The sequence below is a fragment of the Piliocolobus tephrosceles genome, chromosome 19 (genome assembly GCF_002776525.5).
Source record: "Piliocolobus tephrosceles isolate RC106 chromosome 19, ASM277652v3, whole genome shotgun sequence".
NCBI lineage: Eukaryota > Metazoa > Chordata > Mammalia > Primates > Cercopithecidae > Piliocolobus > Piliocolobus tephrosceles.
In genome coordinates, this window is record NC_045452.1 from 31,896,184 (window position 1) to 31,908,121 (window position 11,938).

The following is an 11,938-nucleotide window of genomic DNA, read 5'->3' on the forward strand; positions in this document are numbered from 1 at the left end:
TCGTGGTTCACTGCAGTGGTGTGATCGTGGCTCACTGCAGTGGTGTGATCGTGGTTCACTGCAGCCTCAGACTCCTGGGATCCTTTTGCCTCAGCCTCCTGAGTCGTTGCAGCTACAGGTGTGGGTCACCACACTCAGCTAAGTTTTCTTATTTTTTATAAAGACAGGGTCTTGCTTTGTAGCCCAGGCTGGTATGGAATTCCTGGCTTCAAGCAATCTTCCCACCTTGGCCTCCTGAAGTGTTGGGATCACAGGCATGGGCCACCGTGCCCAGCCAAAACTACCGTTTGATCGAATGGAGACTTAAGAAGTCTACAATGATGGCAACCAAAAGAAAATCTGTAGATTAGAAGGAAGAGGGACCCTATTTGATATGGTGGGCAGGGAGTGGACAGAAAGAGAAAAGAAAGTCTTAATAATTTTACAATGACTAAAATGGTATGCAGTTCTTTCCTTTGCCAAATATAAAAACCTGGTGCCAGGTGCGGTGGCTCATTCCTGTAATCTCAGCACTTTGGGAGGCTGAGGTGGTCGGATCATGAGGTCAGGAGATCGAGACCATCCTGGCCAACATGGTGAAACCTTGTCTCTACTAAAAATACGAAAATTAGCTGGACATGGTGGTGCGTGCCTATAATCCCAGCTACTCGGGAGGCTGAGGCAGGAGAATCGCTTGAGTCCCGGAGGCAGAGGCTGCAGTGAGCCAAGATTGTGCCACTGAAATGCAGTCTGGGCCACAGAGCAGGACTCTGCCTCAGAAATAAAAAAGAAAATAAATAAATAATAAAAAATTTTTTTAAAAAACTTGGTATCAAAGAGAAAGGCTGAAGCGCTAGGTTAGGAGTCACTGTCCACCAGACGAGGGAGTGCCCACTCAGCTGTCTCCCACTTGCTAAGACACAAGCTTTATGACGGTGGGGGGTTTTTGATGCTGGATTATTTTTCCCACCAGTGCAGCCTCAGCACCAAGGACAGAGCCCAGCCTCTGTAGCCTGAAGGCTGCCTCTCTGCCACCTCCCTGCTGGACTCATCCTGTGGGCAGGGCTTGTTTGGTGGACTCACTGCTGAATCAGCAGAGCCTGCTGCACAGTAGGCACTCAACAAGGCTGCCGAAGAAGAAATAGGTAAAAACTCTTACACAGGGATCTCATCACACCAGCTCACGTGCTTATTAAAAATATGTTCCAGCGGCCGGGAGCGGTGGCTCATTCCTGTAATCCCAGCACTTTGGGAGGCCGAGGCAGGTGGATCACAAGGTCAGGAGATCGAGACCATCCTGGCTAACATGGTGAAACTCCGTCTCTACTAAAAATACAAAAAATTAGCCAGGCGTGGTGGTGGGTGCCTGTGGTCCCAGCTACTCGGGAGGCTGAGGCAGGAGAATTGCTTGAACCTGGGAGGCAGAGGTTGCAGTGAGCAGAGATTGCGCCACTGCACTCCAGCCTGGCGACTGAGTGAGACTCCATCTCAAACAAAAAATATGTTCGTGCTTTGATTTCAACTTTCGAAGGTATGAGAAGACCAAAGGTGAGTCCAGATTCTCTGCCAGAAGCATGGGAAGACCAAGTCAACACTGGCAAGCGCGAAAACCATGACCAACCCCCCACTGGGCAAGGGTGAGTGGACGCTGTCCTGCACTAGTCCACTCTGCTCGGCAGCTGGTCAGCAGCTGTGGCTAATAAAAGTGACAGGTGCCTCGGGAGCACCTACAGGTTAAAACAGGCCCAGGCCATGACACTTTATTTTTTATTTATTTTTCTACTTTTTGTGAGACGGAGTCTCGCTCTATCGCCCAGGCTGGAGTGCGGTGGCGCGATTTCAGCTCACTGCAAGCTCCGCTTCCCAGGTTCATGCCATTCTCCTGCCTCAGCCTCCCGAGTAGCTGGGACTACAGGCGCCCACCACCACGCCTGGCTTTTTTTTTTTTGTATTTTTTAGTAGAGACAGGGTTTCACCATGTTAGCCAGGATGGTCTCGATCTCCTGACCTAGTGATCCGCCCACCTTGGCCTCCCAAAGTGCTGGGATTACAGGTGTGAGCCACCGCGCCCAGCTGGCTATGACACTTTAAAATGGTGGTTTACAGAACAATGGCATTTCAGATTAGCGAATGACCTGCAATGGCTCTCTTGCCCCATCAATCCAGATTTTAAGGCCTCTACTGAAGTTGGTCAAATCAGGCCAGGCATGGTGGCTCACACCTGTAATCCTAGCACTTTGGGAGGCTGAGGCAGGCGGATTGCTTAAGGTCAGGAGTTCGAGACCAGCCTGGCCTACATGGCGAAACCCTGTCTCTACTAAAAATACAAAAATTAGCCGGGCCTGGTGGTGGGTGCCTGTAATCCCAGCTACTCTAGGAGGCCGAGGCAGGAGAATCACTGGAACCTGGGAGGCAGAGGTTGCAGTGAGCTGACATCGCACCACTGCACTCCATCCAGCCTGGGTGGCAGAGTGAGGCTCCGTCTCAACAAAAAAAAAAAGAAGAAAGAAAAGAAAAGAAATTGGTCAAATCAGATGCTACTTTTTTTTTTTTTTTTTTAATTGAGACGGAGTTTCACTCTTGTTGCCCAGGCTGGAGTGCAGTGTCGTGATCTCTCTCAATGTAACCTCCACTTTCTGGCTTCAAGCGATTCTCCTGGCTCAAACTCCGGAGTAGCTGGGATTACAGACATGTGCCACCACGCCCGGCTAATTTTTGTATTTTTTTAGTAGAGACAGGGTTTCACCACATTGGCCAGGCTGGTCTCAAACTCCTAACCTCAGGTGATCCGGCCACCTTAGCCTCCCAAATTGCTGGGATTACAGGCATGAGCCACCGCGCCCGGCCCAGATGTTACTATTACTAATAATAATCATTAGCCTTTCAGCAGGAAACACAAATGATCCGATGCAAATCACAGCTGCTGCCCACCAAAGACCAGGAAAAGCCATGTTATCTGCACTCCTTCCTTCCAGACAGGAGTTCTGTGAAATCCAGACACTGCACATTTCCCCTAATTTAAACCAGGGGTTCCTGAACATTAGCAAGTGTTCATCACCTCAAGCGCCTGTAGAAATGCAGTTCCCCAGCCCCCAAAGACACTGAGTGGACCCCAGCCCCAGGTGGGAGGTCCGGCCCCAGGTGAGGGGTCCAGCCTCCGGGTGACAGGTCCGACCCCAGGGTGAGAGGTCCAGCCCAGGTGGGGAGCCCGGCCCAAGGTGAGGGGCGCAGTCCCAGGTAAGGAGCACCGGGCTGTGACGCGTGGACATACGCGGTGAGGTCTCAGGAATCCAACGCCAGCGCCAGCTCGGGTCGCGCCCCCGCCCGCCTCCTCCCTGGTCTCGCCGCGCGCCCGCCTGAGGGCCCCGGTCGCGGCAGCGCGCACTGACCTCCGCAGCTCCCGGCGGCGTCCTTTGGAACGCGGCTGCCTTGGCCGGCCTCGGCAGGAAGCGGGACGGCGGAAACGGAACAGAGCGAAGCCTTTGCCCCAATCTAAAGTGGCCACCGCAACCCCGGCCGCTGCGGCCGCGAGGACCCTCTGTGCCCTGAGTAAACATGGCCGCCGCGGGCTGCGCGCAAGGGGCGGGGCGCGGGAGGCGGGGTTGGACCTGCACGCCCCGCCCCCGGCCTCCCCGGGGACGCTGACCCGGGGCCTTCCCATTGGTCGCCTCTCGTGGCGAGCTCGGATTGGTCCACATCAGGCCGGGGCGGGTCCCATCCACCAATAGCGGCTCGGGGCTGGCGAGCGGGGCGGGGCCTCGCCGGCACCGTCAAGTAGCCAAGGGGACCGGCCGGCGCGGCTCGGAGCGGGTGGGCGGCCGGGAGGCCGGAGCCGCGCGGCCGCAGGACCTGGAGCTCCGGCTGCGTCTGCCCGCAGTGATACCCACCATGTGCCTGCCGCGCCGGGCCGCGCTGGGGCTCTTGCCGCTTTTACTGCTGCTGCCGCCCGCGCCGGAGGCCGCCAAGAAGCCGACGCCCTGCCAGCGGTGCCGGGGGCTGGTGGACAAGTTTAACCAGGTGGGCAGGGGCCGGGCGGGGTCGTCCACCGTGGGCCCGGGGTCCACCTCACCCTGGATCCGGGGTTGCCCCACCTTGGGCCCGGGGTCCCCCTCACCCTGGATCCGAAGTCCCCCTCACCCTAGATATGGGGCCCCCCTCACCCTGGATCCGGGGTCGCCCCCACCGTGGGCCCGGGGTCCCCCTCACCGTCGATCCAGAGTCGCCCCACCGTGGTCCTGGAGTCCCCCTCACCCTCGACCCGGGATCCACCCCCACCGTGGACCCAGGGTTGACCCCACCATGGGCCTGGGGTCCCCTCACCCTCGACCTGGGGTCGCCCTCACCTGGGCGGGGGGTCAGGTGGTACCAAGCCCTATGGGCACTGTCTCCTCGCAGGGGTTGGTGGACACCGCAAAGAAGAACTTTGGCGGCGGGAACACGGCTTGGGAGGAAAAGACGCTGTCCAAGTATAAGTCCAGGTGGGTGCTCTGGAGCAGCCCTGTCGGTCTTGGCCGTGCCCTGCCTTTGGTGCCTGTGTTAATAACAGGGAGACAGAGCGGTCCCCGAGGCACCAGTCACCTGTCTGAGTTGCCTCGGCTTCTGCCTGAGGACTAATGGCTGGATCCCCTCTGGCCTTCCAGCTTCTGCTCTGGTCCCTACCCCCTCAACAGACAGTGGCTTTTCAAAATGTAAACTGGAACACCAGCCCCACTTGTGTGAACCTCTCCTGGCCCCCTGACAGTGGGGTCCCCTTACTCTCTCTGCCTGGAATCCCGGCCCCCTGCGCCTGCAACCGGGTTGGTGTATTGGTTCAGATTTTTCTTCACTGGCTTGTGGCGCTGACCGTGAGCCGCGTGGGCCTGTGTTTCAGTGAGATTCGCCTGCTGGAGATTCTGGAGGGGCTGTGCGAGAGCAGCGACTTCGAATGCAACCAGATGCTGGAGGCGCAGGAGGAACACCTGGAGGCCTGGTGGCTGCAGCTGTGAGTGCCTTAAAACCTCTTAGAAGATACTTTTTATTTTCCAACTTAGAATCTGAAATAACCTCGGACTTAGAAAGGTACGGGAACAGTGTGGACCTCCCACCTGCCTTGCACCCACCTTATCCCTGCATTAGTGTTTTTTATCACCAGAGTCAGTGATCAAAACCAGGAAATTAACGAGAAGATTCTGTCCACACCTAGACTCTTGTTTCCTGGATCTTGCAATACCCTAGAGCCTATGTTATGTTCAGCTGCATGTTTGTATTAAAGAGCCGTGTCTGGTGGGATTCGGTGAATGTTTTCCTCCATCCTCAGAAAGAACGAGTATCCTGACTTATTCGAGTGGTTTTGTGTGAAGACGCTGAAAGTGTGCTGCTCTCCAGGAACCTACGGTCCCGACTGTCTCGGTGCGTTTCTGCTTAGGGAAATCCCATCTCCTACGTCACTTCCCCTCTTCCTCTCACAATTCTTGGGGGATGAAAGCACAGAGGGGACCTGGGGGACATCAGCTTTCTGTAGGGTCTGGGACCCTACCGGACGGCTGCCTCCCCCATCCCCAACACAACTTGGAGCACTTCGCACCCTCCCGCTGCAGCCTCACCGCTCCCCTCACGCTTTAGTGTATAACTCTGAGTATGTCATCCCAGCTGTGCTGTTAACTCAGGGGTTCACTGACTCAGGTTGTTCACAGCTGAGTCCACTCACCTGAGAGTCTGTCGTGACTGACCTGTCCAGGTGCTTCTCCCCGTGTGCACAGAGGTGACCACACCACGGCTTCTGTGGCTGCCATTGCAGAGAGCCCAGGGCAGTAGGTGTCTATCAGGCTGGGTGCACGGCCTTGAGCCTTAATGGGTGCTGCAGGACAGGGCTCTTCTGCGAAGAAGTGTGCAGAAACTGAAGCCACGGTTTAACGTTTATAAAAGGCAATCATGTGGTCAAGCAGGATCAGGTAGCAGAAGTTTCAGGTTTAGACCCCCGACCTGCCCCCCGTCAGCCTCCTGCCAGCCTCTGCATCTATCCCTGGCGAGCACTGGAGGCTGCAGCTGATGTTCCCGGTCTCCCTGCAGTCTCCACCCCTGATGCATCGGTGTCCCCATCACCATGTTTCAGCTGAAGCTGCCCAAAGCCACACAAAGTGCAGTCACGTGTAACGACCAGGCATGTTCTGAGAAATGCATCGTTAGGCGATTTTGTCATGGTGCAAACATGGCAGAGTGCACTTCACACGCCTAGGTGGTGCAGCCGCTCCGCACCTAGGCTGCCTGGCAGGGCCTGTTGCTCCCAGGCCATACACCCGCGTGGCACGTGAGGGTCCCGAGTACTGTGGGCCATTGTGACATGTGATAAGAATGTGTCACCTGAATACATCTAAACATAGAACAGGTAATAAGGCATATCGTGATGTCACTAGGCAATAGGAGCTGCCCAGCTTTATCATCTTAGGGGATAGCTGTGCCATGCAGGGTCCCTTGTTGACCTAAATGTCATCATGCAGCACGTGGCCGTAGTGAAGTCCAGGAGCCTGTGGCTTGCTCCACTCAGGCCATCCACCGCCAGCCCTGCAGACCCCAGGAAATCAGTTTCCCCCAACACCCACTCCAAGCCTGCAGGCTCATGTACGTCCTCAGAATCATACAGGGTTTGGGTGCAGTGCGTTCTCTCTGTGTGAGAACACCCCACCAGTCACCACCAGGTGTGCTCTGAGCATGGTTTTGTATCCCCCAAAGCGTGCCAGGGTGGGTCCCAGAGGCCCTGCAGCGGGAATGGCCACTGCAGCGGAGACGGCAGCAGACAGGGTGACGGGTCCTGCCGGTGCCACGTGGGGTACCAGGGCCCACTGTGCACCGACTGCATGGACGGCTACTTCAGCTCGCTCCGGAACGAGACCCACAGCGTCTGCACAGGTACGGGCTACGCCTGGGCCGGCCCCGGGGTGAGGCAGGATGACAACAGCCCCTTGCTGGAGATGCCTAGATGGGAACAGGGGCCTGTTGATATCTTAACCCTGGATATCCAGGGAAGCTTCGGGGGCCCAGAAGGATGAATGAAAACGTCAGAGAATAGAGGCAGAGGTTGTTAGGGGCGCTTCCTGTCCCGTAACAGCCCCCGGAAGGGAGAAGCTACTCCCCTTTCTCTCTAGTTCGAGGTCTGCCCCCACCTTGAGTGGTGATGGGCCACACAGTGCACAGGTCCTGGAGGTGCCGTGTGGGCCCCGCACCAGCCCGGAGAGCAGCACCTGTCAGATCCCTGCAGGCCATTATGAGTGGCATCTTTCCAAAGGACGTTTTCTCCCTGGTTGTCACTGATATGTAGGAAAACTCTGGGTGTGTTGACATCTTGGACATGAGTGCATGGTTGGCTGGTAGCCCCCTAGGCTATTCTGGGCAGACGGACCTGTGGATGGCCAGTCAGGACCGGCCTCCGGTTCTTACACCCCTTGCCGTCTGTCTCTTGGATGTTGGCGTGGCATGGGGCACGCATGGATCCGGAACACGCACACCCAGCCAGGCTACAGCTCCAGAGTATGGATAGCTGCCTTCTCCAGGTTATTAAAAATTCCTTGGAGTCCTGGTTTGCTGAGAATTTTAAATTCATGGGCACTGAAAACCCCATGTTGCTTTTTCCCCTTAAATTCCTCACTTTTAAACGAGCCCTGTCCCCAAGCTGGTACCTGAGAGCGGGGTTCATACCCAGGCCCGCCTTTGCCTTCCAGCCTGCGACGAGTCCTGCAAGACGTGCTCAGGCCCAACCAACAGAGACTGCGGCGAGTGCGAAGTGGGCTGGGTGCTGGATGAGGGCGCCTGCGTGGGTGAGGAGCGGCCCGGGGGTGAAGGAGGGTGCCTGCGTGGGTGAGCAGGGGTCCGGGGGTGGAGGAGGGCACCTGTGTGGGTGAGGAAGGGTCAGGGGGTGGGGGCTCCCCAAGGTCCGCTTCTGCCCAGCCTCTGCGTCCCCATCCCGCCAGCTGCTCCTGGTTCACGGCCCTCCCCATCTCTGCTCATTCTGAGTCATGGGAAGGGGATCGTTGAGTGGACCCCTAGGCTCGCACACCTCTCAACCCACCACGCATGGGTCAGGAAGGATCACGGGACTTTCCTCGTACCTTCTGGACTGGGCAGGCATCGGGGCCACAGTGTCCTTGCTGTCAGGTGGCCCTGGGGCTGTGGACCTGTGGTGCCAGCTGCCCCCAGTCGGCCGACAGCGCCTGGGAACTCACCCAAGGGTGTTCCTGGGAGGGAGGCCGCCGGCAGGGGGCCAGCTGTATCCCTCTGTGCGGGTTTCAGAAGACACACGGATGGGGCATATCAGGGTGGTCCTGGCTGCACCCATGGTGGCGGAGGCTGGTGGGTCCCGGGGGATGTGGGAAGGGGCAGGGCACAGTGGCACAGCCAGGTCTGGGAGCAGGCAGAAGGGCAGGGCCATGCTGCTGTCATGTGCAATGGAAACTGCCTTTTCCCCGCAGACGGCAAGCTCAGGGTGGCAGGGGGCTGCCCACAAGCTCCTGCTGTCCAGGGGTACGGCCCCCCACTCACACCAGTGTGACAAGCCAGCTGTGTACCTGGCAGTGCTCAGCCAGGAGGGGACGTCACCTCCTAACACAGGCCTCCAGGTTCTACGTGGTGCCAGCTCTGGGCATCTCCAGCGTTGTGCTATGCTCACCCCACCCTGTCCCCCACATGGTGGGCATCACCTGCTTCTGCTGTGTCTCTTCCCGCCAGCCTGGTTATGGGCACAGCACTTACAAAGCCAGCCCTGCAGCACCTCCGAGCTCTGGAGAAGCCAAAGGCTCTGGCTTCATGGGGACGGTCTGGGACTAGCTGTGGCTTTCCCGCAGTCCAGGTGCCGAGTGGGCAGGTGGAGGCTGGGCTGCCCCCTCCCTCTGCAGGCCTGGCTTTTGGTTTCACCTCTTAGCGGCTTCTTGGCCTCAGGCAAATTCGGGGCTCAGGCCGGGCGTGGTGGCTCAAGCCTGTAATCCCAGCACTTTGGGAGGCTGAGGCAGGCGGATCATGAGGTCAGGAGATCGAGACCCTCCTGGCTAACACGGTGAAACCCCATCTCTACTAAAAATACAAAAAGTTAGCCGGGCATGGTGGCGGGCACCTGTAGTCCCAGCTACTCAGGAGGCTGAGGCGGGAGAATGGCGTGAACCCGGGAGGTGGAGCTTGCAGTGAGCCAAGGTCGCGCCACTGAACTCCAGCCTGGTCAAAAGAGCAAGACTCTGTCTCAAAAAAGAAAAAAGAACAAAAAAAAAAAATTGGAGCTCAGCCCCTGGCAGGTTCCACAGCTCTAGGGAGAAGGGAGAGGGATGTGGGGGCGTGCGGTGTGGAGGCTCTCAGTGTCTCACCCTCACGCGATGCGTCACCATCCTCATGGGGCCCCTGCCGCAGTTGGCACTGACTCTCTAAGGACAGGGCCTGGCCATTGCCTTATCCCCTCCCCTGCCACATGGGACCTCCGAGGAGGGCATTTGAGATGATTCCCCCAGGGGCTACCCTCCTCCCTGCCCTTCCCCAGCCGGTCCTGGCCGTGGGCTCTATCAGGCTGTGATCGTTCCTCTCCTGCTCCCTGGCCAGGCCGTCCTGGGCCGCTCACAGCTGTGCCATTCTGTTCCAGATGTGGACGAGTGTGCGGCCGAGACACCTCCCTGCAGCGCCGCACAGTTCTGTAAGAATGCCAACGGCTCCTACACGTGCGAAGGTGGGTCAAGCGGGCGGGCCTGCACTCGGGGCCTCCTGGGTTTCATTGCTGCCTTTGTAAACGTTCGCTTATGACTTCTTAGCGTCACTTATATACATCCTGCCTGCTCTGAGAACACTTAGTGTGGCAGAATAAGTCATAGGTATTTGCTGCAGGAAAATCAGAAAATTCAAGTAAGTTAAAGAAAATTAAAAACCCACGAACTCCCCGGAGAGCGCACCCTGCTCGTGCCCCCCAGCGCGCCCGCAACGTGCCCTGTGGGATTTTCCGCCGCGTCTGTCAGGTGTTTTCCACCCAGCAGCTTGTCCTGCGTCCTGTGGTTTCTCCATCGTGTTCATGATTTTGGAGCATGCTGTTGTTTCATACATTTAAAACAATGTCTATTGCTGGACATTTACATCATAATAATTTTTCAACTGTTATCAACTGTGACTACTCTTGAAGGTAAAACTTTTCACATTCCTTATGATTTTCTTTGGATTAATTTCCAAATCGCTCAGTCAGGGGAATGTGTCTTTTAGGGCCATAGTGCCCCAGAAGAGTTGAGTTGTGCCGATCCCCAGTCCCAGCAGCACGCAGGAGCCTCTGTGACAGCCCCGGGCAGTTTTCACTGTTGGGAGTGCAGACAGCGGGACCCTCAGTGAGCCACTACACTGGAAGCCATGCTGGAGGCTCCCTGGCGTGCGGGGCTCCGACTCTGGCTCCCTGGCGTGCGGGGGTCCGACGCTGGCTCCCTGGCCTGCGGGGCTCTGACGCTGGCTCCCTGGCCTGCGGGGGTCCGACGCTGGCTCCCTGGCGTGCGGGGCTCTGACGCTGGCTCCTTGGCGTGTGGGGCTCTGACGCTGGCTCCCTGGCCTGCGGGGGTCCGACGCTGGCTCCCTGGCGTGCGGGGCTCTGACGCTGGCTCCCTGGCGTGTGGGGCTCTGACGCTGGCTCCCTGGCGTGCGAGGCTCTGACGCTGGCTCCCTGTTGCAGAGTGCGACTCCAGCTGTGTGGGCTGCACAGGGGAAGGCCCAGGAAACTGTAAAGAGTGTATCCCCGGCTACGCGAGGGAGCATGGACAGTGTGCAGGTCAGTGACATGCAGGTCAGTGACGGGGTCTGTGCTGGATGCAGGTGGACCCTTCCCAAGGGACCATGATGTGAATGGCCCCAGGAGGTGCTGCCAGGGATGGGAACCATCCTGCAGACGCAGCTCCCCAGGGTCACTGCACACTCACCCTGAAGTCCACATGAGATGCAGAAGCAGTAGGGGTGGGGGACGGACTCTGCATGGCCGACCCCGGTGTGGATGGCCCTGCTGCACCAGCCTCTCCCCAGTGGCCTCGTTCCCCAGGTCCAGAGCCTCTGCTTTCTCTCCAGCTCCTGGGTGGTGCTTGCCTCGAGGCTTAAGGCCAGGCCTGCCATGGTTGTGGGCTGCCTGGGTGAGCCTGGGTGTGGCTGGAATCCAGGTGGAGAAAGTGGGCTTCCTGACCAGGCGCATTGGCTCAAGCCTGTAATCCCAGCACTCTGGGAGGCCGAGGGGGGTGGATCACGAGGTCAGGAGATCAAGACAGTCCTGGCTAACACGGTGAAACCCCGTCTCTACTAAAAATACTAAAAATACAGAAACTTAGCCGGGCGAGGTGGCGGGCGCCTGTAGTCCCAGCTACTTGGGAGGCTGAGGCAGGAGAATGGCGTAAACCCGGGAGGCGGAGCTTGCAGTGAGCTGAGACCATGCCACTGCACTCCAGCCTGGGCGACAGAGCGAGACTCTGTCTCCAAAAAAAAAGAAAAGAAAGTGGGCTTCCTGGGCGCATGCCAGCCTTCCAGCCTCACCTGGAGGTCTCTTCTCTGCATTTTCTACCAGTTGAGGGCCCAACTTTGAGACATGAAATTCTGCCCTCTTGAAGCCTTTCCTGACCTTTGCTCCTTTCTGTAACGTGACGTTTGTCATCGTTGTGCTTTCTTTATGTGAGTGAATCTGAATGAATGAGTTTCACAGTCTGCTGCGCATCTGCTAAGTGAAGTAATTATTAAAACGGAGTCTTTTAATTTTAGATGTAGATGAGTGCTCACTAGCAGAAAAAGCCTGTGTGAGGAAAAACGAAAACTGCTACAATACTCCAGGGAGCTACGTCTGCGTGTGTCCTGACGGCTTCGAAGAAACTGAAGATGCCTGTGTGCCGCCGGCAGAGGCTGGTGAGTGGCGCGGCTCCCTCCACACAGGCTCCCCCGACACGGGCTCCCTCCACACGGGCTGCCCCCCACACGGGCTCCCTCTACACAGGCTCTCTCCACACGG

The 11,938-nt window shown here is 57.7% G+C and overlaps 2 protein-coding genes across 3 annotated transcripts in view; one reads left to right on the plus strand and one right to left on the minus strand.

Annotated features, from left to right (window-relative positions):
- The window catches only part of ALG12 (ALG12 alpha-1,6-mannosyltransferase), a 20,582-nt gene extending 17,032 nt beyond the window's left edge, over window positions 1-3,550 (minus strand). For both annotated transcript variants that reach the window (XM_023222215.2, XM_023222214.3), the window contains exon 1: window positions 3,369-3,550. The gene's annotated coding sequence lies outside the window, so the exon portion shown is untranslated. The remainder of the gene's footprint in view (window positions 1-3,368) is intronic.
- Window positions 3,551-3,713: 163 nt separating this feature from the next.
- Window positions 3,714-11,938, plus strand: part of CRELD2 (cysteine rich with EGF like domains 2) — a 10,018-nt gene continuing 1,793 nt past the window's right edge. The window contains exons 1-9 of the mRNA XM_026448141.1: window positions 3,714-3,996; window positions 4,375-4,457; window positions 4,850-4,960; window positions 5,276-5,367; window positions 6,688-6,864; window positions 7,674-7,769; window positions 9,572-9,655; window positions 10,631-10,726; window positions 11,695-11,835. Of these exons, the coding sequence (XP_026303926.1) occupies window positions 3,868-3,996; window positions 4,375-4,457; window positions 4,850-4,960; window positions 5,276-5,367; window positions 6,688-6,864; window positions 7,674-7,769; window positions 9,572-9,655; window positions 10,631-10,726; window positions 11,695-11,835 (1,009 nt within the window). The 5' untranslated portion in view covers window positions 3,714-3,867. The remainder of the gene's footprint in view (window positions 3,997-4,374; window positions 4,458-4,849; window positions 4,961-5,275; window positions 5,368-6,687; window positions 6,865-7,673; window positions 7,770-9,571; window positions 9,656-10,630; window positions 10,727-11,694; window positions 11,836-11,938) is intronic.